The 27,809-nt window shown below is 43.0% G+C and overlaps 1 protein-coding gene and 1 long non-coding RNA gene across 2 annotated transcripts; both read right to left on the bottom strand.

Annotated features, from left to right (window-relative positions):
• Positions 1-3,676: 3,676 nt before the first annotated feature.
• Positions 3,677-7,667, bottom strand: LOC135543948 (uncharacterized). The gene is made up of 3 exons (XR_010456272.1): positions 7,440-7,667; positions 6,918-7,116; positions 3,677-4,056 (listed from the first exon to the last, which is right to left on the bottom strand). It is a non-coding gene; the product is annotated as an uncharacterized LOC135543948 (long non-coding RNA).
• A 7,107-nt stretch (positions 7,668-14,774) lies between these two features.
• LOC135544641 (proteinase-activated receptor 3-like) lies at positions 14,775-17,597 on the bottom strand. The gene is made up of 2 exons (XM_064972401.1): positions 17,389-17,597; positions 14,775-16,657 (listed from the first exon to the last, which is right to left on the bottom strand). The coding sequence occupies exons 1-2, from the start codon at positions 17,453-17,455 to the stop codon at positions 15,621-15,623; spliced, it is 1,104 nt and encodes a 367-aa protein (XP_064828473.1). The 5' UTR covers positions 17,456-17,597; the 3' UTR covers positions 14,775-15,620.
• Between the last annotated feature and the right edge of the window lie 10,212 nt (positions 17,598-27,809).

Genomic DNA, 27,809 nt, shown 5'->3' with positions numbered 1-27,809 from the left:
AATGTCTAGTTTGTGGGGGAACTGCAGGAGTATATTGGCAGTGTTGCAGTGCATGCTTTTGCTTTTGACCAGGAATGGATAGTTTGTGTAGATGTACAATATGTGTGTGCATGTGTGTGTGTATGATATCGGGTGTGTGTGTGTGTGTGTGTTTATTATAATGTATACGTTGAAAACTTGTTCGTTTTCCAACCATGGGTTGGGGTCGATATTGATGAGTTGATTTAACTCACTGAAGTGTCTGATTGGTTTGTTCATGAGTTTCTGTGTCTGTCAGCTTGTCCAACTGCATCATTTGCAGCCATCTATCCCTCCTCACATCACTCTGTGTGAAACAAAGTCTAAGGCCTACATCTAAGGCCTAGATTCAATCAGATCAAGCGTTAACTGGAGACAGCAGACACCAGCATAGTGGCAGCATCAAAACATCCACTGCTCTTTTGCGATCAGAGTTGGATGTTCCGAACGAGAAAGTATAGGCTATACAGAAATAATTATGCTCAGAATGAAAAATCATGAATTCAATTTCCGTCAGCCTAATTGATGTGTAGATTACATCTCAAATTCATGTGTTCCAATTTCTAAACAAGTCTGCATAGGATTTCTCTTAATGTGACTCCTTGCAGCCAATGGCATTGTCCGCTTTTAGGTATAATGCCAGGAGCCGCTTGTGGATTTGACAGCTCTAACGCAGTTCCACCTCTGCCAAAACAACCGCTACGCGGATCTGATTGAATAGAGCCCTAAAACTACACCTCTGTTAAAATAGGAAACTTTGCATGTGTGCTACTAAAGTATTTCTGTTGCTGTGCTGTTTTTGTGTCTCTGCTTACAGGGATGTAGTGGTAAAAAATATATAAAGGTGGCTATACGTTGAATGCCGGCCCGAGAGGCGTAGAGGATCGAGTAACGTAAGCACTAATGCTAACCATGCTAATTGGTGTGCTAGGTGCCAGGTGTGCCAGGTGTGCTAACAACATAATAAACACCATTTTTTTTAAATGTTTGTTTCCGCTCCACTACATCCCTGCTGCTGTTCTTCTGTGGAGGAGCTGCTATGTTAATCTGGGTCAAAGGTGAATGTATCATTCTGGTGAGGTCCTTGTTGTCAGGTTGTTCTGTGGGCAGGTGTCCGTCCCTTCTTCTGAGTTGACATCTGGGTAGTTGTGACGGGCATGCCAGTGGTGAGAGGGCTGTACTATACGTAGCTACAGACATGCGATAGACCAGGACTATTCAACTCCAGGCCCTCCAGGTCCCTCCACAGTACTGCTAGGTTTCTCTTCACCCCTTCTCTCTCCCTCTTCTCACCGATCATTCAAGAATTCAAGTTCATCTGTACTTTTTCCAAAAACATTTGATGCTTTACAGTAACCCAGTCTAGACCCTGAAAGAACAAGATCGTATTTGATCGGCCAGAGAATCCATTGACCAAGTCTGAATCAGTCCTTGATCAGAGGAGGGAGGGATGAAAACCAGCAGTGCTGAAGTTACTAGTCCTTTAGGCCCAGGTTGGAGTAGCCCTGCTATAGACAATACATAGATAGAGGTGTGTGTTAAACCATTTACTAAATATCTGTCCTTGATGTAGTTTATCTTGATGACGGAACGTTAACATGTGCCATGTCTAAAGTCTAAAGAGGTTTAGGTTAAACTGGGATCTACATGTATTCAATAAAGGCTTACATTATCTAACAACCATGGTACTTGTATTACAGATTATTTTTTTTACATCGGTGTCATTTGTCAAGATGGACAGAGGGTGGAGCTGTCCATTCGGTGTGTGTGTATGTGTGTTACAACTGTTTTGGCCTAGAGCTACAGGGCTAATGTGCTCTTCTTTTGCGCAGGGGGCCCAGTTTGACCGTAACTGAGTGCTGCTGAGTATCTCACAGTTGTACATAAGCTTCAATAACAACATAAACGGGTTGTTCATCATCAGTAGGTAGGCGATCTCCAATAACACCCTTCATGTTATCTACAGGCTACTGTGTGTGTGTGTGGGGGGGTCCTTTATCCGGATCCTTTGAGAACCCTGATACTACTACTAATATTACTAAGTAGTATTACTAATACTTGACCTACAGAGTGGGGGGGGGGGGGTACCCGAAAGAGAATTACCTGAGATGAGAAGTACCTAAGTAAAGGTGAAAGTATGATGAGACCAAGATTGAACTCTTTGGCCTGAATGGAGGAAACCTGGCACCATCCCTACGGTGATGCATGGTGGTGGCACCATAATGCAGTGGGGATGTTTTTCAGCGGTAGGGACTGGGAGACTAGTCAAGATTGAGGGAAAGAGGGAAAGAGCAAATTACAGAGAGATCCTTGATGAAAACCTGCTCCAGAGTGCTCAGGACCTCAGACTGGGGCAAAGGTTCACCTTCCAACAGGACAATGATCCTAAGCACACAGCCAAGACAACGCAGGACTGGCATTGGGTAAAGTCTCTGAATGTCCTAGAGTGGACCAGCCAGAGCCCGGACTTGAACCCAATCGAAAATCTCTGGAGAGACCTGAAAATAGCTGTGCAGCGACACTCCCTATCCAACCTGACCGAGCTTGAGAAGACCTGCAGAGAAGAATAGGAGAAACCTCACAAATACAGGTGTGCCAAGCTTGTAGCATCATACCCAAGAAGACTTGAGGCTGCAATCGCTTACAAAGATGCTTCAACAAAGTACTGAGTAAAAGGTCTGAGTACTTATGTTGATGTGATATTTCCGTTTTATATTTTTAATGCAAACATTTCAAAAAACCTGCTTTGTCATTATGGGATATTGTGTGTAGATAAAAAAGGAGGGGGAAAACAACTGAATCTATTTTAGAATGAGGCTGTAACGTAACGTGGAAAAAGTGAAAGGGTATGAAAACGTTCTGAATGCATTGTATGTCTGTACATACTCATGTACAGTACGTTTTTCATGAATAGAGAGTTATTATGGATTTAAATAAACCATTTATCATCTGAAGTGGAGGAAGTGAAGACCATTAGAGGTAAGAGGAGATCAGTGTATTTCACTTTCCAATCCAGGGAGGACTGCAAAAATAATCTTGTTTGTGTTGTCTGTATGTCACGTTCTGACCTTAGTTCTTTTGTTATGTCTTTGTTTTAGTATGGTCAGGGCGTGAGTTGGGTGGGTTGTCTATGTTCTTTTGTTATGTCTTTGTTTTAGTATGGTCAGGGCGTGAGTTGGGTGGGTTGTCTATGTTCCTTTTTCTATGTGGTGTTTTTGTGTTTGGCCTGGTATGGTTCTCAATCAGAGGCAGGTGTCGTTAGTTGTCTCTGATTGAGAATCATACTTAGGTAGCCTTTTCCCACCTGTGTTTCGTGGGTGATTGTTTTCTGTCTTTGTGTATGTCACCAGACAGGACGGTTTCATTTCGTGTCATTCTCTTTGTTATTTTTGTTTTAGTGTTCTGTGTGTAATAAATTCATCATGAACACGTACCAAGCTATGCATTGGTCCTCCAATCCTTCCTACTACTCCTCTTCAGAAGAGGAAGAAGAAAGCCGTTACACTGTATTTGTAACGGCTTTCGTCTGGTGGAAGAGACAGTGTTTGAGAGAAAAAGAATGAGAGCACTCTTGTTTGAAAACAATGAGTGGAAAAAGAGGAACAGATGTTTGTGTGTGTGCCTGACAGAGAGACAATCTGATGAATAGTTGTTGGAATGATGCAAACATAAGTTTTATTGCAGGGAGGATAGCATAGCTCGGGAGACATAGAACCACTAATAGTAAGTCACTATGATATAATTAAGCAATAAGGCCCGAGGGGGTGTGGTATATGGCCCTCTCCCACCTGGACAAAATGAATACCTAAGAGAGAATGCTGTTCATTGACTACAGCTCAGCGTTTAACAACATTGTGCCCACAAATCTTCTAAGCTAAGCACCCTGGGACTAAACACCACAGAGAGGTGGAGAAGAGTAAGAGACAAGTGGATGGGAAAGGACCTGCAGGACTCAAACAGCCAAGTACAGAACTTCAGAGTTCTACTGCAGGAAGAAGACAGTCAGCTCGAGGACAGGAGCTACAGACCGGGAGTGAACTGGAAGAGAGAGAAAAACAAGTGGAGACAGTCAACCATGAAAATGTTAAACTGGGTAAGATTACTAAAAACCTTTCATTATCACCTTTCCTCAATTTGCAGGTTATTGATGACTCTTCACAAAGTAATGAATATGGTTGGATATCACTTCATACTTTCCAACTACGTAATATTTCTGCCTAAAGTCTTAACACAGAATTCAGATATTATCATTTCAGCTTAACAGATTTGTGATGTGAAGACTAAGAAGAAGAGAGACCTCAGCTCAGATGACTGGTTAGTGAAATAGACAATAATGTATGTGATACTTAACATTCACATTTCACTAGAAACCCAGAACTACCCTTCAGTAGGTTTATACCTTCATGTGTCACTGAGGTAACGTAAACCTACCTTCATGAGTCACTGAGGTAACGTAAACCTACCTTCATGTGTCACTGAGGTAACGTAAACCTACCTTCATGAGTCACTGAGGTAACGTAAACCTACCTTCATGTGTCACTGAGGTAACGTAAACCTACCTTCATGTGTCACTGAGGTAACGTAAACCTACCTTCATGTGTCACTGAGGTAACGTAAACCTACCTTCATGAGTCACTGAGGTAACGTAAACCTACCTTCATGTGTCACTGAGGTAATGTAAACCTACCTTCATGTGTCACTGAGGTAACGTAAACCTACCTTCATGAGTCACTGAGGTAACGTAAACCTACCTTCATGAGTCACTGAGGTAACGTAAACCTACCTTCATGAGTCACTGAGGTAACGTAAACCTACCTTCATGTGTCACTGAGGTAACGTAAACCTACCTTCATGTGTCACTAAGGTAACGTAAACCTACCTTCATGAGTCACTGAGGTAACGTAAACCTACCTTCATGTGTCACTGAGGTAACGTAAACCTACATTCATGTGTCACTGAGGTAACGTAAACCTACCTTCATGTGTCACTGAGGTAACGTAAACCTACCTTCATGAGTCACTGAGGTAACGTAAACCTACCTTCATGAGTCACTGAGGTAACGTAAACCTACATTCATGTGTCACTGAGGTAACGTAAACCTACCTTCATGAGTCACTGAGGTAATGTAAACCTACCTTCATGAGTCACTGAGGTAACGTAAACCTACCTTCATGAGTCACTGAGGTAACGTAAACCTACCTTCATGAGTCACTGAGGTAACGTAAACCTACCTTCATGAGTCACTGAGGTAACGTAAACCTACCTTCATGTGTCACTGAGGTAACGTAAACCTACCTTCATGTGTCACTGAGGTAACGTAAACCTACCTTCATGTGTCACTGAGGTAACGTAAACCTACCTTCATGAGTCACTGAGGTAACGTAAACCTACCTTCATGTGTCACTGAGGTAACGTAAACCTACCTTCATGAGTCACTGAGGTAACGTAAACCTACCTTCATGAGTCACTGAGGTAACGTAAACCTACCTTCATGAGTCACTGAGGTAACGTAAACCTACCTTCATGTGTCACTGAGGTAACGTAAACCTACCTTCATGTGTCACTGAGGTAACGTAAACCTACCTTCATGTGTCACTGAGGTAACGTAAACCTACCTTCATGTGTCACTGACGTAACGTAAACCTACCTTCATGAGTCACTGAGGTAACGTAAACCTACCTTCATGTGTCACTGAGGTAACGTAAACCTACCTTCATGTGTCACTGAGGTAACGTAAACCTACCTTCATGAGTCACTGAGGTAACGTAAACCTACCTTCATGAGTCACTGAGGTAACGTAAACCTACCTTCATGAGTCACTGAGGTGTGTAACGTAAACCTACCTTCATGTGTCACTGAGGTAACGTAAACCTACCTTCATGTGTCACTGAGGTAACGTAAACCTACCTTCATGTGTCACTGAGGTAACGTAAACCTACCTTCATGAGTCACTGAGGTAACGTAAACCTACCTTCATGTGTCACTGAGGTAACGTAAACCTACCTTCATGAGTCACTGAGGTAACGTAAACCTACCTTCATGAGTCACTGAGGTAACGTAAACCTACCTTCATGAGTCACTGAGGTAACGTAAACCTACCTTCATGTGTCACTGAGGTAACGTAAACCTACCTTCATGAGTCACTGAGGTAACGTAAACCTACCTTCATGAGTCACTGAGGTAACGTAAACCTACCTTCATGAGTCACTGAGGTAACGTAAACCTACCTTCATGTGTCACTGAGGTAACGTAAACCTACCTTCATGTGTCACTGAGGTAACGTAAACCTACCTTCATGTGTCACTGAGGTAACGTAAACCTACCTTCATGAGTCACTGAGGTAACGTAAACCTACCTTCATGTGTCACTGAGGTAACGTAAACCTACCTTCATGAGTCACTGAGGTAACGTAAACCTACCTTCATGAGTCACTGAGGTAACGTAAACCTACCTTCATGAGTCACTGAGGTAACGTAAACCTACCTTCATGTGTCACTGAGGTAACGTAAACCTACCTTCATGTGTCACTGAGTTAACGTAAACCTACCTTCATGTGTCACTGAGGTAACGTAAACCTACCTTCATGAGTCACTGAGGTAACGTAAACCTACCTTCATGTGTCACTGAGGTAACGTAAACCTACCTTCATGAGTCACTGAGGTAACGTAAACCTACCTTCATGAGTCACTGAGGTAACGTAAACCTACCTTCATGAGTCACTGAGGTAACGTAAACCTACCTTCATGTGTCACTGAGGTAACGTAAACCTACCTTCATGTGTCACTGAGGTAACGTAAACCTACCTTCATGTGTCACTGAGGTAACGTAAACCTACCTTCATGTGTCACTGAGGTAACGTAAACCTACCTTCATGAGTCACTGAAGTAACGTAAACCTACCTTCATGTGTCAGTGTTCCCATAAAGGGTTGTCATGTGTCCAACAAATGGTCGTTGTGTTTTAGAACGGGGAGAGACAATAGACATCAGCACCGCAGTTCTACTGAGGAGGACAAAGGGCATGGAAGTTCCTCCATAGAGTGAGTTCCAGTATTTTTGACGACCAGGTGGACTGGGGACAGCTAGGAGTGGTCCTAGGGCTCAGGGAGAGGGAAAGAAAGAAAGAGAGAGAGAGAGAAAGTGAGAAAAAGAGGGAGAGAATTAGAGAGAGCATATTTAAATTCACACAGGACACCGGATAAGACAGGAGAAGTACTCCAGATATAACAGACTGACCCTAGCCCCCGACACATAAATTATTGCAGCATAAAACTGGAGGCTGAGACAGGAGGGGTCGGGAGACACTGTGTCCCCGTCCAACGATACCCCCGGACAGGGCCAAACAGGCAGTATATAACCCCACCCACTTTGCCAAAGCACAGCCCCCACACCACTAGAGGGATATCTCCAACCACCAACTTACCATCCTGAGACAAGGCCGAGTATAGCCCACAGTGACCCAGAGAAGTAAGAGGAGGGAGGGGGACCTGTGTGGGAGATGGCTGGTGCTGGTGGACACTCCAGACTTGTTCTGCCCTGGACTCTCTCTGGAGGAGATGAGACAGGATGTTAGGCTCCGTGTCCATCTGTCTGCCCTGGGACCCCACGACCTCCTCTTGGTCATACTAGTGGAGCCTTCCAAGGGGAGGAGCGAGGGGCACTGGAGAGAATAGAGGAGATGTTTGGGGTGGGGGGGGGGGGTTGCAAAGACACTGTGATTCTATTCACCCATACGTACAGCTTGAGAGAGCTGAGTGGTGAGTCAGGACATCTAGCAGCTCAGGTCCCAGAGCTGCTGAAGCAGGTCCTCAACATTAAGGACAGGGCCCTCGGGCACTCAGGTCGTAGAGCTGCTGGAGCAGGTCCTCAACATTAAGGACAGGGCCCTTGGCACTCAGGTCGTAGAGCTGCTGGAGCAGGAGGAGGAGGAGCACGAGGGAGATATTATCTGAACTCTCAGTGAAAAAACTACTGAACTGGAGAGAAAGGTTAAAGTAGAGAGGAGCGAGGACAAGAAGAGAGAGCTGGAGATGGAGTCTTATAAGAGGAAGGAGATGGAGATGAAGCTGGCGACATCTCAAGAGAGGAGAGATAATGAAAGGAGGGAAACAGAGGGAGGAGAGACACAAACATGAGACTGAGGAGATGAGGAAGCACTATGAAGGAGAGGCCAGAGTTGAAGTAGAGAGAAACCTGATGAAGATAGTTCTACCTGACTTATAGAAGAACATCATGATCATAAAGACAAAGACAGCAGATTGATGGAGGAGAAGGATAGACAGGTGAAGGAGAAGAATATGCAGAGTGCGGAAATGAGAGATTTAGAGGGACTGATAGAAAGAATATGATACAAAACATAGGTAAAAAAAGATGTCTAGATGGCCAGAAGATGGCAGTGTTACACCCTTTGAAGAGATTGTTATTGTTATTTCTGTCTCGACCTGTGTAACTGCATGCGAGACGTTAGCTAACGCTTTATCCATACAAGACATAACCAGAAAGACAGCAGCTGTAAGAGTATAGATGAAGAACATTCCACACAGATTCTATCAGCCCACTGACCTGATTAGAGAGACCTACCCCCTTTAATTTACACACCTGACGGAATATACCAACACAGTGAGAGAGAGAGAGAGAGAGAGAGAGAGAGTGATGTCGATACATTTGCATCTTTGCTCAATTTTTGAATAAAGTCCTGAAGTGGTGTCGATATATTGACAAGTTTCTTTGCACATGTTGGAGAAACAGGAAAAGAGCTGTTGACCCCAATGACATTGACCCCAATCTCAAATTCACTATTGAATATGACACTAAACGTGTTCATTACCTCGATACGTGGATTGAGAAATCAAATGGAACACTGTTTACAACTCTGTATAGAAAATAAACGGACAAAAATACTCTATTACAGGGGGACAGCTTCCGTCCTGAGCCATTAAAAAGAGGACTTCCTAGAAGCTAGTTTTTCAGACTGTGCTGTTGTTGTGCCGAAAAGCTCCCCCCTGCCAGAATTCTCCCCCAGCCCCCCCCCCCCCTCGTGTGAATGCGCACACACTCAATTATTCATTGCTGCGACTTACTTGAATGCGCACAGTCAATTCTTCATTGCTGAAACTTGCTTGCTCGTTGAGATTTCTGTTCACGTTAGGCTTGCTTTTCATTAGATTTTTTATGTCCGTTTGATCGGGGGGAGGAACTAGTAATGTTTCAGGTGTATTAGTCTATAAATAAATCTCTTTGCCAAGATTTGTCATCCCACACGTCTTATTCGACTAGTATTTTTTAAGTGTAAGGATAATAATTCAGCCACAGGTGTTCTGAAATGTTTATTGCTTTCCAACATTTTACTCCCTCCTCTATGTTTAATATAACACACATACAGTTGAAGTCAGAAGTTTACATTCACCTTAGCCAAATACATTTCAACTCAGTTCTTCACAATAGCTGACATTTAATCCTAGTAAAAATGCACTGTTTTAGGTCAGTTAGGTTCACCACTTTATTTTAAGAATGGGAAATGTCAGAATAATAGTAGAGAGAAGGATTTATTTCAGCTTTTATTTCTTTCATCACATTCCCAGTGGGTCAGAAGTTTACACTCAATTAGTATTTGCTAGCCTTACCTTTAAATTGTTCAACTTGGGTCAAACGGCTAGCCTTCCAGAAGCTTCCCACAATAAGTTGGGTGAATTTTGGCCCATTCCTCCTGACAGAGCTGGTGTGACTGAGTCAGGTTTGTAGGCCTCCTTGCTCGCACATGCTTTTTCAGTTCTGCCCACACATTTTCTATAGGATTGAGGTCAGGGCTTTGTGATGGCCACTCCAATACCTTGACTTTGTTGTCCTTAAGCAATTTTGCCACAACTTTGGAAGTATGCTTGGGGTCATTGTCCATTTGGAAGACCCATTTGCAACCAAGCTTTAACTTTCTGACTGAGGTCTTGAGATGTTGCTTCAATATATCCACATAATTTTCCAGCCTCATGATGCCATCTATTTTGTGAAGTGCACCAGTCCCTCCTGCAGCAAAGCACCCCCACAACATGATGCTGCCACCCCGTGCTTCACGGTGGGATGGTGTTCTTCAGCATGTAAGCCTCCCTCTTTTTCCAAACATAACGATAGTTGTTATGACCAAACAGTTCTATTTTTGTTTCATCAGACCAGAGGACATTTCTCCAAAAAGTACGATCTTTGTCCCCATGTGCAGTTACAAACCGAAGTCTGGCTTTTTTATGGTGGTTTTGGAGCAGTGGCTTCTTCCTTGCTGAGCGGCCTTTCAGGTTATGTCGATATCGGACTTGTTTTACTGTGGCTATAGATACTTTTGTACCGGTTTCCTCCAGCATTTTCACAAGGTCCTTTGTTGTTGCTCTGGGATTGATTTGCACTTTCCGCACCAAAGTACGTTCATCTCTAGGAGACAGAACGCATCTCCTTCCTGAGCGGTATAATGGCTGCGTGGTCCCATGGTGTTTATACTTGCGTACTATTATTTGTACAGATGAACGTGGTACCTTCAGGCATTTGGAAATTGGTGCCAAGGATGAACCAGACTTGTGGAGGTCTACAAAAAGAATTCTGGGTCTTGGCTGATTTCTCTAGATTTTCCCATGATGTCAAGCAAAGAGGCACGGAGTTTGAAGGTAGGACTTGAAATACATCCACAGGTACACCTCCAATTGATTCAAATTATGTAAATTAGCAGATCAGAAGCTTCTAAAGCAATGCCATCATTTTCTAGAATTTTCCAAGTTGTTTAAAGGCACAGTCAACTAATGTATGTAAACTTCCGACCCACTGGAATTGTGATACAGTGAATTGTAAGTGAAATGATCTGTCTGTAAACAATTGTTGGAAAAATTACTTGTGTCATGCACAAAGTAGATGTCCTAACCGACCTGCCAAAACGAAATTTGTGGAGTGGTTGAAAAACGAGTTTTAATAACTCCAACCTAAGTATGTAAACCTCTGACTTGAAATGTACATAAATTATTAATTTCGGTTGCCTATCCTGATGTGGAGTTTGTAGAAAGTATTTGACTCTGATGTGTGCCAAAGAAAGTATTTGACTCTGGCCACAAATTTCAGGAAATTAGAAGCGGGGGGCGGGGGGTTCTGCAGGGCTATTTTCTTGCCTGCTGAAATTCTGTTATCTTCTGTTATCTTGTGTTCTGTGTTTACAGGTTTAGTTTGTACGCTGCCAGTTCTGCAATTGCAATCAGTCGGATTTAAGTGCATGTGATTTTAAAGAGGCTGGTAGGGTTTCAACCACTTCTGAATTCGCCAGACCAAGTTCCACCCCCATTTATTTTCCACAGGAGAATGCGGAGCAATGCGATGATTGTAGGAAGGTGAGCGGCGCGACAGAAACGTACAGAGACAAAAATCATAAGGTCAATGGAGGAGGATTTCAGAGATTGTTGGTGTTGATGTTGGGTGAAGAGAGATTTGCAAAACAATGTCTGCTTGTGCTGTTAGCTAGCTATGAACATCAAGCAACCTCAACCCCCAAACTGTGACCAAAGCCACCATTTGTGAATGTGTTGAGTAAATTAAATTGTGAATTTTACTCATCAAAGGATAGAAATCACCATTACAACTGACTAGGTATCCCCCTTTCACTGTTATACCATTGTAAATGATAAACTTAAGCATGATTTTGTCATGTAATATGCTACCAATTGGATTACAGTATCTTAACATTATGATTCCAATATATTATAGCTTATGGTTCTTTCATTACACTTGTATTGCGACATTGATGATTATAAGTTACTTCCTGTGAAAAACACAGGCCTACATTCATGCGAATGAGTCATTTGGGTAAATTGTGGCTTTGCAAATCTATCTTTACCCACCAACAACATCAACATCTCTGCATTGGGGCGTCACGGTAGCCTAGTGGTTAGAGCGTTGGACTAGTAACCGGAAGGTTGAAAGTTCAAACCCCCGAGCTGACAAGGTACAAATCTGTCGTTCTGCCCCTGAACAGGCAGTTAACCCACTGTTCCCAGGATGTCATTGAAAATAAGAATTTGTTCTTAACTGACTTGCCTGGTTAAATAAAAAATAAATAAATAAAAATTCCTCTTCCACGCCATTAACCTTCAGATTTTGTCTCTGTGTTCTAAAATCATTCTCTGCAAATAAATGAGGTGGAATTACAATGCTCCCCATGCCAACTCCTAGTTAAATAAATAAATACAATTCTAGCTAGCTAGCTAACATGCATCTCATTAGCTTACACACAGTGGCCTGCTGTAGCAAGCCAGCTAGCTAATAGTACAAGACTCTTCCTAGAGTTGGCTGCCTGGCCAAACTGAGTAATCGGGGGAGAAGGGCCTTGGTCAGGGAGGTGAGCAAGAACCCGATGGTCACTCTATAGAGCTCCAGAGTTCCTCTGTGGAGATGGGAGAACCTTCCAGGAGGACAATCATCTCTACAGCACTCCACCAATCAGAAGGAAGACAGAAGCCACTCCTCAGTAAAAGGCACATGACAGCCTGCTTGGAGTTTGCCAAAAGACACCTAAAGACTCTCAGACCATGAGAAACAAGATTCTCTGGTATGATGAAAACAAAATTGAAATCTTTGGCCTGAATGCCAAGCGCCACGTCTGGAGGAAACCTGGCACTATCCCTACAGTGAAGCATGGTGGTGGCAGCATCATGCTATGGGGATGTTTATAAGCGGCAGGGACAGGGAGACTAGTCAGGATTGAGGCAAAGATGAACGGAACAAAGTACAGAGAGGTCCTTGATGAAAACCTGCTCCAGAGCGCTCAGTACCTCAGACTGGAGCAAAGGTTCACCTTCCAACAGGACAACGACTCTAAGCACCCAACCAAGACAACAGAGGAGTGGCTTCAGAACAAGTCTCTGAATGTCCTTTAGTGGCCCAGTCAGAGCCCGGACTTGAACCCATTCAATCTGACAGAGCTTGAGAGGATCTGCTAAGAAGAATTGGAGAATCTCCCAAGAAGACTCAAGGCTGTAAATGCTGCCAAAGGTACTTCAACACAGTAAAAGGTCTGAATACTTATGTAAATGTAATATTTCAGTTTTTATTTTTATTTTTTACATTTTTTACATTTCTAAAAACCTGTTTTTGCTTTGTCATTTTGGGGTATTGTGTGTAGATTAATGAGGAACAAAAACTATTTTATCCAAGCCTCCCCAGCTTCTCCTTTACCTAAATACAGATAGCAGATGTTCTGAAAGAGCTGCAAAACCTGGACCCGTACAAATCAGCTGGGCTTGACAATCTGGACCCTCTATTTCTGAAACTATCCGCCGCCATTGTCACAACCCCTATTACCAGCCTGTTCAACCTCTCTTTCATATCGTCTGAGATCCCCAAGGTTTGGAAAGCTGCCGCAGTCATCCCCCTCTTCAAAGGGGGAGACACCCTGGACCCAAACACCCAAACACCCTGGCCCTGCCTATCGTCTGAGATCCCCCAATCGGTTTACTGTGCAGCCGTCTTCATCGCCTGGCCAAGGCTTTTGACTCTGTCAATCACCATATTCTTATCGGCAGACTCAGTTCAAACTGTTGCCTGGTTCACCAACTACTTTGTTCAGTGTGTCAAATCGGAGGGCATGTTGTCCGGTCCTCTGGCAGTCTCTATGGGGGTGCCACAGGGTTCAATTCTCGGGCAGACTCTTTTCTCTGTATATATCAAGGATGTTGCTCTTGCTGCGGGCGATTCCCTGATCCACCTCTACGCAGACGACACCATTCTGTATACTTCTGGCCCTTCCTTGGACACTGTGCTATCTAACCTCCAAACGAGCTTCAATAAACTTTGACAAAACACTTCAAACTACTTCTGTAATCCAACTTTAGGTATTAGTAAACAATCAAATTGATCACGGAGCGATCTGTATTCAATAGGAGAAAGTTTGGAAATCGTACTCCAGTTTCCGCCTTTCATCACTTCCTCCGGGAGACTATACCACAGGATGTGCCTATTACTCATATGACCAAGGATTTACCTGCATAGAATTCACAACACTGGCGACATCGTGTGGAAGCTGTAGGAACTGTAAGCCGGTCGCTATCTATTATACCTTGCAATAGAAAATACAGAGACTGGCGGATTGATTTTTTCTTTGTCGATTTTGTGATCAGGTTTCCTTGGGATTTTGACCACGAAACACGTTCTGTTATAGTCACAGACATCATTTAACCAGATTTAGAAACTTCAGAGTGTTTTCTATCCACACATACTAATCATATGCATATACTATATTCCTGGCATGAGTAGCAGGACGTTGAAATGTTGCGCGATTTTTAACAAAATGTTGAAAAAAGTAGCCCTAGCTCTAACAGGTTTTAATGTGTGAAAGTTACATATTTCGGAAAAATATTTTGAATTTCGAGCGCTGCCTTTTCAGCGGAATGTTAGCGGAACGCCTGCCCTAGAAAGGTTAAATCTGATTGAAAATCTATGGCAAGACCTGAAAATGGTTGTCTAGCAATGATCAACAACCAATTTGACAGATCTTGAAGAATTATGAAAAGAATAATGGAAATGTTGCACAATCCAGGTGTGGAATTCTCTGAGAGACTTACCCAGAAAGACTCACAGCTATAATCGCGGCCAAGGTGAATCTAACATTTATTGACCTAGCGGGTTGAATACTTATCTAATCAAGATATACTAGTGTATTATTTTTCATGAATGTTTTACACATTTTAAAAATGTTCTTCCATATTGACAGAGTATTTTGTGTAGATCTTCGACAAAAAAATTCACAATTAAATACATTTTAATCCCACTTTGTAACACAACAAAATGTGGAAACAGTCAAGAGGCGTGAATCCTTTCTGAAGGCCCTGTATTTACATTTGAAGTACATTCTGTAATATATGTTGGAATGTATACATTATTTGGCCAAATGTAAATATTTCACATGTATCATTAAAAACATTTTTAATAGGTTTTGTAAGTAAACAACACATACAATAGACATATATAGCCCCCCCCCCCCCCCCACACACACACACGCACACACACGCACACACACACACACACACAGAATTCCAGTCCAGTCTACTCAGAGTCCCAGCATTGATACAGTAGTTGACGTTCCTCTCTCTGTTTGTGGTTGGAAGGGTCCCGTTTATGACTTGCCAACAACAAATTGCCAATTGACTCATTCATCCCCTCTCCTCTCCCCTGTAACTACTCCCCAGGTCTTTGCTGTAAATGAGAATGTGTTCTCAGTCAATTTACCTAGTAAAATAAGGGTTAAAAAAAGAAAAAAGAGTCACACACAGATCTAAACCGATTTCACATATGAAACTGGATCTGAGATGAGAAACCTCACTGAGATCTATAACTGTCTCAAACCCTGATCCAGTTTCTGGCCTTATCTTCCAATAGTCAGTCACATAGTTGATATCTAGATTGAAGTGGCTGACCCAAATTTAGGCCTGACCCAAATTCTAATCCAGGTTACGTCAAATTCAGGTGGGGATGCTCATGGTCTTCCCCTTGAAGATCATGGAATAAATGTGGATTATTTTTTACTTTTGTTCCAGATTAGGATTCAGGTGGAGATGCTCAGAGTCATGAAGTGGAGTTTGGATCCGGTTTATTTCGACATAAGGAGGAAGAGGAATGGGTCCAGACAGGCATGCAGACAGCACAGACACACTGCCACATTGAAGTAGCCGTAGAAGCTGTCCTCTACACCCGCCAACAGACGCACATAATGCAGGAAGTGGAGGGTCCCGGCGGGGCCGAAACATGCCACAAAAATCACAAACACCAGCGAGGTAGCCTTGACATACAGCGCCCAGTCGTGGTGTGAGTGGTTGAGTTCTCGGACTATCCGTGCATAACACACAGCCGTGACCACCAGTGGGACTAGTAGACCCAGAAAGGTCAGGCCCAGCTTGTAGTAGAGCAGAGGAGCATGGGAGCTGTAGTCCAGTGGAAGAACATCATGGCAAGTAGTGAGGCCTAGCTGAGGGAGGTGGTAGCTCTGCCGGACCAGGAGCTCGGGTATGACAGCAGCCCCAAACACCCCCCAAACAACCACGCTGGCCCAGGCGGTATAGGCCCTCTTGGGGAGGCTCTTGTAGAGAAACGGGCGCACCACGGCCAGGTAACGTTTGACGCTAATACAGGCTAGTGTGTGTGCCGAGCAGTACAGGTTGCCGTAGAAACAGGCTGTGACGATGCGGCAGGCAGTCTCGCCGAACACCCAGTGGTTGCCGTGGAGATGGTAGTGGGCCTTGAAGACGAGGGAGAGGAGGAGGAAGAGGTCGGAGATGGCCAGGCTGCAGTAGAGGATGGCTGACGACACCCTCCTGACTTCAATGGCCACGGTGGACAAGATGGCGACGTTGGCCGGGATCCCCACGACAATGGCCAGCATGTAAAAACTGGGGATGACCCACCTGCTCAGGGGGCCGGTGAGGTACACCGCGGTGTCGTTGCTTAGCAACAACAGCGCCGGAGGGGTAGGAGCAGAGGCAGTGGGGGGGGCAGAATAATGGGGTGCTTGCTGTGTCTGTGTCTGTTGGCAGGCATTAGGGAGAGAGACAGACTTTAACTGTATGATTTCTCCTTTAAATGTTCTGGGAATTACAGTGATGTTGCACTTGGATTTCTTGGCCCTTTTCCCTGGGGAAGTACACGAAGAGGGGGAGACATTAGGATTTGGTACCATAACAACTCACACTGAAACCACAGGCTATTCAAAACAGCGTTTGTTGTTTGTTTTTCACGTCCGTATTCATTTATTTGGTTAACGGCGTTCATTTCCATAGGGCTACATAACATGTGACGTTAAATAATTGAAAGAGAGAAGTATGCAGGAAACAAAACACTGTGCATTTGTTTTTCTAATATGCTAAAGCATACAGTCAATTTAGTAAAGTTAAGGTATTTTGACATGTAATGGCTTAGTTGAATAACTATGGAAATGAGAAGAGCTGCTAACATGGAGTGGCCTCCGCTGTTAGTCAAGGTGTGGTATTCAAAGTAACATGCGGGAACACATGACAAGCGTGTGAGTCAGGAGAGATAAAGAAACCTCTATCTGTACAAGGTAGATTCATCAAATCTTACACAATGCTTTAGTGATTCACATAACTACTGTGTAAAGATGTGCAAGTTACTGCAACAATAAAAGGAAAAAAGGATTTCATAGTGCTAAACATTCATTCAATTCTCCTAAAAAACTTCTTATAAATCAAACATGATAAATCCCACAGTTGGAAACAACAACAAAAGGGAACAAGCATCTGTACTAAACATTTCCTAAATTATTAGATTAGCATTTTAGTTTCGATGTCTTTCAAGAATGATTACTTTTTGATCAAATGTTGTCAATAACATGTGCTTGTCTTTACCTTTGGATTGAAATGTCACATCCAGCAAAAGAAAAGAAACCAATAAAAATAGCAAAAGTTTCCCCATTGCTATTTGTCCGGATAGATAGTCCTTTGAAATAATCAACTTCAGCTATCGACAATATGGGCAGATCGTTCCTGATGTCTGGGCAGGTCACATCTCTGTCAAGAAGTCTCTGTACTTCTATCAAGATTTTCTCAGTGAGTTAAACCAGAGAGAGGAAGGCGGAGCAATGGGATGTAGAAAAGTATTTGGCTGAGCTATGTCATCCTGGCAGCACACAAAAATACCTGCCACAACTTGTTTGAGCTTAAAGAGCTCTTTTGAAGACATTGCATTTCTAACATACATACCAGTCAAAAGTTTGGATACATCTACTCCTTATATCATTTTTCTTTATTCTTACTTACTACTATTTACATTGTAGAATAATAGTGAAATAATAGTGAAGAAATCATAACTAGGAAATAACACATATGGAGAAATGTAGTAACTGAAAAAGTGTTAAACAAGTCCAAATATAATTTATATTTAGATTCTTCAAAGTAGCCACCCTTTGCCTTGATGACAGCTTTGCACACGCTTGACATTCTCACCTCATTCTCTCACGCTTCACCTGGAATGGTATTCCAACAGTCTTAAAGGAATTTCTACATATACTGAGAACTTGTTCGCTGCTTTTCCTTCACCCTGCGGTCCAACTCATCCCAAACCATCTCAATTGGGTTGAGGTCGGATGATTGTGGAGGCCAGGGCATCTGATGCAGCACTCCATCACTCTCCTTCTTGGTCAAATAGCCCTTACCCAGCCTGGAGGGGTTGGGTCATTGTCCTGTTGAAAAACAAATAATAGTCCCACTAAGCGCAAACCAGATGGGATGGTGTATCGCTGCAGAATGCTGTGGTAGCCATGCTGGTTAAGTGTGCCTTGAATTCTAAATAAATCACAGACAGTGTCACCAGCAAAGCACTCCCACACCATCACACCTCCTCCTCCATGCTTCACGGTGTGAACCACACATGCGGAAATCATTCGTTCACCTACTCTGCATCTCACAAAGACACAGCGATTGGAAGCAGAAATCTCAAATTTGTACTCATCACACCAAAGTACAGATTTCCACCGGTCTAATGTCCATTGCTCGTGTTTCTTGGCCCAAGCAAGTCTCTTCTTCTTATTGGTGTCCTTTAGTAGTGGTTTCTTTGCAGCAATTTGACCATGAATGCCTGATTCACACAGTCCCGTCTGAACAGTTGATGTTGAGATCTGTCTTTTACTTGTTTGGGCTGCAATGTCTGAGGCTGGTAACTAATGACTCTGATGAACAAGGTGGCGACGTTGAAGAATCTCAAATATAAAATAGATGTTGATATGTTTGACACTTTTTTGGTTACTTCATGATTCTGTATGTGTTATTTCATAGATTTGTCTTCACTATTATTCTACAATGTAGAAAACCCCTTGAATGAGTCGGTGTGTCCAAGCTTTTGACTGGCACTGTACTTTCATTGCAGTAGAGTACTTCAAACATCTTTGGGCTATCAAGTTCATGCTACTGCTGCCAGCCTAATTTTCTGCTGCTGAATAACTAGTCTCGCAAACGCCACCCTTTAGTGGTAACCAGTCAATCCCTGTCATGTGTCCTTTAGAAAACATTATTTTGCCTGGAGTTGTGCCAAACCCTCAGTGAAGCTTTATTGATGTGGAATTACACTTTGTTTTTAATAGATCAGATTTTTTTAAAAATGGTTGTTAACAATCCCGGATCCGGGAGCGTAATCATAGCCTCAAGCGAATTTGCAGGACACAGCGGACATAAATACTTTTCCTATTCATGAAAATCGCAAATGAAATAAGTATATTCAAACACAAGCTTAGCCTTTTGTTAACAACACTGTCATCTCAGATTTTCAAAATATGCGTTACAGCCAACGCTAGACAAGTATTTGTGTAAGTTTATCATGGCATAATGCTATGCTAGGCTCTGTTGGCAGCAGGCAACATTTTCACGAAAATAAGAAAAGCAACCAAATTAAATCATTTACCTTTGAAGAACTTCGGATGCTTTCACTCAGGAGACTCCCAGTGAGATAGCAAATGTTCCTTTTTTCCAAAAATATTATTTTTGTAGGCGAAATAGCTCCCGTTTCTTCATTATGCTTGGCTGAGAAATCGACCGGAAAATGCTGCAACTATAACAGCAAATTTTTTTCAACATTTGCTCCATAATATCGACAGAAACACGGCAAACGTTGAGACACCATGTGACCACATGCTATATATGGTCCCTATCGGCCATTCTTCAATGGAAATGCCTAAAAAGACGCCACAATGCTGTAGACACCTTGGGGAATACGTGGAAACCTGTAACATCAGTTCTGGGGCACTCACAGACAATATATTTGCAGTTTTGGAAATGTCAGAGTGTTTTCTTTCCAAAGCTGGCAATTTTATGCATAGTCGAGCATCTTTTCGTGACAAAATATCTTGTTTAAAACGGGAACGTTTTTCATCCAAAATGTTTAATAGCCCCCCCCTAATGCATTTAGGTTTTAAGAGAACTACTCTATTGGCGTACTGATCAAGTTACTTGAGCTATTTAGTCAAACAGGGGGTAAAACTCTAGTAAACTTCCATTTGATGTATGGTCTTATCTTAGTAACACTACTCCTAATACTGAATCATATACAGTGAAATATATGACGAGGTAAAATGACACACATTTCTGTCCATGTTTCCTGTTTGTCAGTGAGGCCCTTCAGTGACTTTTTCAGCCAGCACATGTGACTGCAGAGCGAGGAAGGAAATGCTTGTCTGAAGCTGATAAGCCAGTCTGAACAAGAGCCGTTCTGCTCATATTTTTACATATCTTTACACGTCATCTTCACATATCTTCTGAGAGAACTGTTGCCAACAGAACAAAGCGTTCAGCCAACAAAAAGCCCCCTGCTCTAACTATAGGAGGCAATTAGACAAAAACAATCATGTTTTTACAGATCACCAAAATAGAAGTCTAGAATAAGCCCGCTGATCTGAAATGTTGTATTTATTTTTTTCTTTTGCATTTTTGTTATTTCTCTGTGAGTTTCCATCAGGCCTCAGCAGCTCGCAGGTGTGACCCTGTGGCACGTCTTGTTGTCCCTGTGCCTCTAACGCGCAGGATGCTAGCTGACAGGAAAGAGATGAGTCTATTCTAATCATGTCTGAATGACCCTAACAGAGAGACCCAAACACCACTGTCTTGTAGACATTTCTGAGACAAATGATTCTCACCTGTTTACAGACAGGGAATAAATACAGTATTTTGGGTGAATACTGTAGGACATGGTGGTGTAATTGATATATGACTGGATTGGGTGAATACTGTAGGACATGGTGGTGTAATTGATATATGACTGGATTGGGTGAATACTGTAGGGCATGGTGGTGTAATTGATATATGACTGGATTGGGTGAATACTGTAGGACATGGTGGTGTAATTGATATATGACTGGATTGGGTGAATACTGTAGGACATGGTGGTGTAATTGATATATGACTGGATTGGGTGAATACTGTAGGACATGGTGGTGTACTTGATATATGACTGGATTGGGTGAATACTGTAGGACATGGTGGTGTAATTGATATATGACTGGATTGGGTGAATACTGTAGGACATGGTGGTGTAATTGATATATGACTGGATTTTGTGAATACTGTGCAACATGGTGGTGTAATTAATATATGACTGGATTGGGTGAATACTGTAGGACGTGGTGGTGTAATTTATATATGACATATGACTGGATTGGGTGAATACTGTAGGACATGGTGGTGTAATTGATATATGACTGGATTTTGTGAATACTGTGCAACATGGTGGTGTAATTAATATATGACTGGATTGGGTGAATACTGTAGGACGTGGTGGTGTAATTGATATATGACTGGATTGGGTGAATACTGTAGGACATGGTGGTGTAATTGATATATGACTGGATTGGGTGAATACTGTAGGACATGGTGGTGTAATTGATATATGACTGGATTGGGTGAATACTGTAGGACATGGTGGTGTAATTGATATATGACTGGATTGGGTGAATACTGTAGGACATGGTGGTGTAATTGATATATGACTGGATTGGGTGAATACTGTAGGACATGGTGGTGTAATTGATATATGACTGGATTGGGTGAATACTGTAGGACATGGTGGTGTAATTGATATATGACTGGATTGGGTGAATACTGTAGGACATGGTGGTGTAATTGATATATGACTGGATTGGGTGAATACTGTAGGACATGGTGGTGTAATTGATATATGACTGGATTGGGTGAATACTGTAGGACATGGTGGTGTAATTGATATATGACTGGATTGGGTGAATACTGTAGGACATGGTGGTGTACTTGATATATGACTGGATTGGGTGAATACTGTAGGACATGGTGGTGTAATTGATATATGACTGGATTGGGTGAATACTGTAGGACATGGTGGTGTAATTGATATATGACTGGATTGGGTGAATACTGTAGGACATGGTGGTGTAATTGATATATGACTGGATTGGGTGAATACTGTAGGACATGGTGGTGTAATTGATATATGACTGGATTGGGTGAATACTGTAGGACATGGTGGTGTAATTGATATATGACTGGATTGGGTGAATACTGTAGGACATGGTGGTGTAATTGATATATGACTGGATTGGGTGAATACTGTAGGGCATGGTGGTGTAATTGATATATGACTGGATTGGGTGAATACTGTAGCACATGGTGGTGTAATTGATATATGACTGGATTGGGTGAATACTGTAGGACATGGTGGTGTAATTGATATATGACTGGATTGGGTGAATACTGTAGGACATGGTGGTGTAATTGATATATGACTGGATTGGGTGAATACTGTAGGGCATGGTGGTGTAATTGATATATGACATATGACTGGATTGGGTGAATACTGTAGGACATGGTGGTGTAATTGATATATGACTGGATTTTGTGAATACTGTAGGACATGGTGGTGTAATTGATATATGACTGGATTGGGTGAATACTGTACAACATGGTGGTGTAATTAATATACTGCCTAATTGGAGGACTACAGTGCCTCTTGGTGTTTCCCTGACAATAGAGGGTGTAGGGAGTGAGTCTCAAAGACCCTCCCCATTATTGATTAAGGTGCATATGTTCTGCTGCAGATATTGTCTGATTGCTGATATCACCAATAAGCCAAGGATTGGCAAGGAACAAGGAACCTACCCCGACAAGGGCCAGTCATTAACAACGCACATGTTTGTAACAGCCATGATGGTGCCATGCGTTAAAAACAGGAATGCTTTTAGTGCTCTCATAATACAATATAGCGTATTATGTTATGTTACAGCAGTGTTGGGCGCTCATTCTGTAATACGACCCCGAAGTAAGTAATCAACAAGGATTAAGCAGAAGGATCCACAGGTTCTATTTTGTTTCTGCCTTCCTCATTTGACCACTAAGGCCCGTCAGCTCAGATTGTATACAGCCTCTCTGGCCCTGACGACATTCTCGTAGTCTGCATATTACTATTTACCACTTTGGCAGTTATCTGATGTTGATTTAGGTTTTATTATGTTATTACACAACATGGCACGGGTTATGTAGCACTGCTATTCACATCATCAATGCATTGATAGGTTCACTGAGGTTTATAAGTGTCTATTGCATTAATCTTTATATTAATTGGACTGCGTTTTCGTAGAGATATGACTGGGTTTGGCCTGGCTTGATTTTAAGGACACAGCTAAGTATCTCCAACAGAGGGCAGTGTTGCCCAATTGGCTTTTTATTAAGGCTGGCTACAAACTGATAGCTGTTTCAATGATGCGCCATCCATGTTGGTCACCACTGTGTCTCTTTCAGTGGCAGACATAATTGGTCAATTTGGATGTTTTCCCAGTGCTACCCAATTCCTGGTAGTCTAGCTGGTCATTATGTTAACCCCTGTGCTCTGTGTTGTCGTGGTCAGTTTCCTGCCTTCTCCCTTAGCAAGAATGAGCTGGTGTTAGTGTGGAATCCGTTATTGGCCTTCTGAGCAATGTGACCCAAACACAGGGTACTGTTTTAAAGTTCTAGCTGCACCTTCAGTGGAAAGAACAGAATATGACGTAACACACACATGCAAGCGCCGCACACAAACTAAAAACCCATGAACTGAATACATAAGATTACTGTGATAAATGCAACACATTTTGGGGATAGTTCCACCTCAATGAAAACCCTAATGTTTCCCTAATAAGTAAAGCATGAGGCGGTCGAAAGTGAGAGAGTGTGCATTGCTACTGTAGTGTTAATGTGAGTGAGTGTGTGTGTTCTTGTTTGAACCCAGGGTGTGTGGTTCTGTGTTTTCACTGCCTTCTCACAGTCCCAGGGTAAATGATCCATGCTTTCCCTCTCCCTCCCACACACACTCCTATTCCATCACCCCACACACACACATACACATAACCTTTCCGTCAGCCCTCACACAGCATCCCTGAATAGTCCCCCATACAGCCAGGCCTCGCTCAACATGATCTGATAGATGAGGATTACAGGTGCAGGAAACTGCTTCAGCAAGTCTCTGTTATTTCAGTTTTTTTAGGAGATTGTAAAGTGTTAATATTTCAATAATTTCACTGTAAATTGTACGAGGGTTTCTTGAACATACGTCTTTCGATCAGGGCACAAGGCGAGACCCAGATACAGACACAGGAGGCAGATGGTTGGAGTCTGAGATGTTTATTGAATCTAAAGGGGGTAGGCAGGAGAATGGTCGTGTACAGGCAAAAAGTCCAAACCAGTTTTGAGTCCAGTAAGTACCGAAGGGCAGGCAGACAGAATAGTCAGGCAGGCCGGGAATGGAGTCCAGAAAACAGGCAAGGGTCAAAACCTGGGAGGACTGGCAAAAGAGAATAGAAAAAGGAGTGCAGGAAGAACAAAAAACACGCTGGTTGGCTTGATAAACATACAAGACGAACTGCCACAGAGAGACAGGAAACACAGGGATTAATTTCACGGGGGAAAATAGCGACACCTGGAGGGGGTGGAGACAATAACAAGGACAGGTGAGAGAGATCAGGTTGTGACACTTTCTCTCTCTCTAATTCTGGATAGCCATATTTGTGAACATCTGCCTTCCTCTATCATTAGAGGAGTGTTCAGGTCAGATTGCTGTAAACCACTCAGGCCCGATGCAGTGCAGACAGTAGCTGTTCAGTACTGTAACTTCAGCAAAATGTTAGGATTGGTTGAACTGGCCTTTACACCTAATGTCCTGTCTCTAGCTGAAAAATGTCATGTGATCTCCGGGAAATAGCGGAAACCCAAACCCATGAAACAAAGACACCACCCTAAACACACACACACACACACACACACACACGGAGAAGACAGTCTGTCTGTGCAGAAAGCTCTGTTTGGACACAATAGCATCATAGTTAATCTGCCTCTCTAGACAGGAAGGACATTAACAGATAACACCAGATGGACCCTGGTGCTGCTGTAGGTCAAAGTTTGACTATCCAGCCTCTTCCGTCAAGGACCATGTTTTTCTTACATGTTTACTTTGTAGCTGTCTGTCGCCTAGTAACTTTTCCCAGCAGTAATGGCAGTTATCATGAAAATGTCAGATCTGAGAATCCTTAACCAAACTGGAAGGCAGAACCCACCTAATGTTACTCAACTATAAGCCATCCCTATGAGTTAATTGCGAACCAGATTCCCGGTAGCGTGTCTAGGGTCACAGTTACATTCTGGTACAGTGACTTTATTGCAAATACTGATAAATAAAATAAAAATAGGACAACTATTTTGTGTATGCCACAGATAATGACTATAAGAAGTCAAATATTTCAACATTTCTGGCCAGTTGCCCTCCTACGGCATTTTTGTCATTTCCTTACTACGCTGAGAAATAATCATTTGCTTACATTCTGTTCAGTCCGTCAGACTGAATTTGAGTCTTTCAGTAACTCCACAGCGAAAATAAGATTAGCACGACGTTGTCACACTGAGACAACATGAGACATTCTTATCCAGAGTGCGCACACTGTTATACTGGTCCCCCATGGGAATACGAACCCACAACTCTGGAGTTGCGCCCTGCTCTGCCACACGGGAGCCATATGAGACATCTTTGTAAAAGGTTAAGGCTTAGCCTTTACACAGCTACTTCAGTAGTGGACTCAATCCTTCACGGTCAGACTGTTACGCAACTTTCCAAAGAAAACAATTAGAAGGAAGGCAAAAGAGAGAGTTGTGGTACTTTGTAATCAAAGGCTTCGTTCCAATGCACTGTACTAGCATACCACTTTAAGGCACCCCCAGGACATCGCTCCATTTTAAGAGCCAGTAGGTCTACTATGGATATTGGAAAATAGCCACGCCTCCAAAGCCAAGTAGACTTCTGTGAACAACAACAGGGTAAAGACTAACCAGTGTCTAAGTAAAAGTCACGCAAGCGGCTTCGTCACTTATTAACTTTGATATAGTCAATGAAGTCATCTGCGGATGTGGATTAGATGGACTGGATGGAGGGTGGACTCTGACCTGTGGAGGCTTATGTTACCCTACAAGGAGAGTTTAGTCATATCCAGTGCAGCATCTCACATAAAATATGTATTCGTCACAAACACAGTTTACAGCAGCAGGTAGACGAGGAAGTGCTCTAGCTCCCTCAACAAGGCAGTAACAATAATAACCATAACATTGATAAAAAGAGTAAAACATAGCAAGTAATAAGAGCGGAAGTATGCATAATAATGGACTGTATTTACAATATGAAGTGAGAAGTGGCCTTGGTCACGCAGACGAATAAATGGTTTATCATAGAACAGCAGCATTGGCTGTCTGTGTGTGTGTGTGTGTGTGTGTGTGTGTGTGTGTGTGTGTGTGTGTGTGTGTGTGTGTGTGTGTGTGTGTGTGTGTGTGTGTGTGTGTGTGTGTGTGTGTGTGTGTGTGTGTGTGTGAGTTCTGTGTGTGTGTGTGTGTGTTTATGAGTGGTTCGTCAGGACATGATACATTGGCGATATTGCAGAGCAATGTTGCTGGCAACAGAGTGGGGTAATGAGACACTGGAGCAATGATGAGCAATGGGAAACATGGACATGAATAATAGATTTCATATGAATCAAATCAAACTTTATTTGTCACATGCGCCGAGTTACTTACAAGCCCTTAAGTAAAAATAAATAAATAAAAGGAACAAACAATTTAATTGCAGCAGTAAAATAACAATAGCGAGGCTATATACAGGGGGTAACGGTACAGAGTCAATGTGGAGGCTATATACAGGGGGTAACGGTACAGAGTCAATGTGGAGGCTATATACAGGGGGTACCGGTACAGAGTCAATGTGGAGGCTATATACAGGGGGTACCGGTACAGAGTCAATGTGGAGGCTATATACAGGGGGCACTGGTACAGAGTCAATGTGGAGGCTATATACAGGGGGTACTGGTACAGAGTCAATGTGGAGGCTATATACAGGGGGTAACGGTACAGAGTCAATGTGGAGGCTATATACAGGGGGTACTGGTACAGAGTCAATGTGGAGGCTATATACAGGGGGTACTGGTACAGAGTCAATGTGGAGGCTATATACAGGGGGTACTAGTACAGAGTCAATGTGGAGGCTATATACAGGGGGTACTGGTACAGAGTCAATGTGGAGGCTATATACAGGGGGTAACGGTACAGAGTCAATGTGGAGGCTATATACAGGGGGTAACGGTACAGAGTCAATGTGCGGGGGCACCAGTTAGTCGAGGTAATTGAGGTCATATGTACATGTAGGTATAGTTAAAGTGACTATGCATAGATAATAAACAGAGAGTAGCAGCAGCGAGGGGTCTGGGTAGCCATTTGATTAGCTGTTCAGGAGTCTTACGGCTTGGGGGTAGAATCTGTTAAGAAGCCCTTTGGACCTAGACTTGGTGCTCCAGTACCGCTTGTCGCGCAGTAGCAGAGAGAACAGTCTATGACTAGGGTGGCTGTCATTGAAAATGTTTAGGGCCTTCCTCTGACACCGCCTGGTATACAGGTCCTGGACGGCATGAAGCTTGGCCCCAGTGATGTACTGGGCCGTACGCACTACCCTCTGTAGTGCCTTGTGGTCGGACACCGAGCAGTTTCCATAGCAGGCAGGGATGCAACCAGTCAGGATGCTCTCGATGGTGCGGCTGTACAACCTTTTGAGGATCTGAGGACCCATAGCAGTCTCCTGAGGGGGAAAAGGCTTTGTCCTGCCCTCTTCATGACTGTTTTAGGGTGTTTGGACCATGATAGTTTGTTGGTGATGTGGACACCAAGGAACTTGAAGCTCTCCACCTGCTCCACTGCAGCCCCATCGATGAGAATGGGGATATGCTCGGGTCTCCTTTTCCTGTAGTCCACAATCA

The sequence above is a fragment of the Oncorhynchus masou genome, chromosome 8 (genome assembly GCF_036934945.1).
Source record: "Oncorhynchus masou masou isolate Uvic2021 chromosome 8, UVic_Omas_1.1, whole genome shotgun sequence".
NCBI classification, from domain to species: Eukaryota; Metazoa; Chordata; class Actinopteri; order Salmoniformes; family Salmonidae; genus Oncorhynchus; species Oncorhynchus masou.
This window is presented reverse-complemented; position numbering and strand designations above follow the sequence as displayed.

What these genes read in the sequence shown, in the direction of transcription:
- LOC135544641 (XM_064972401.1), bottom strand. Translation starts at nt 17,455, where the DNA reads ATGGGGAAACTTTTGCTATTTTTATTGGTTTCTTTTCTTTTGCTGGAT. An exon ending in TGTGACATTTCAATCCAAAG is followed by an intron (nt 16,658 to 17,388) that starts GTAAAGACAAGC and finishes GTACTTCCCCAG; the next exon opens with GGAAAAGGGCCAAGAAATCC.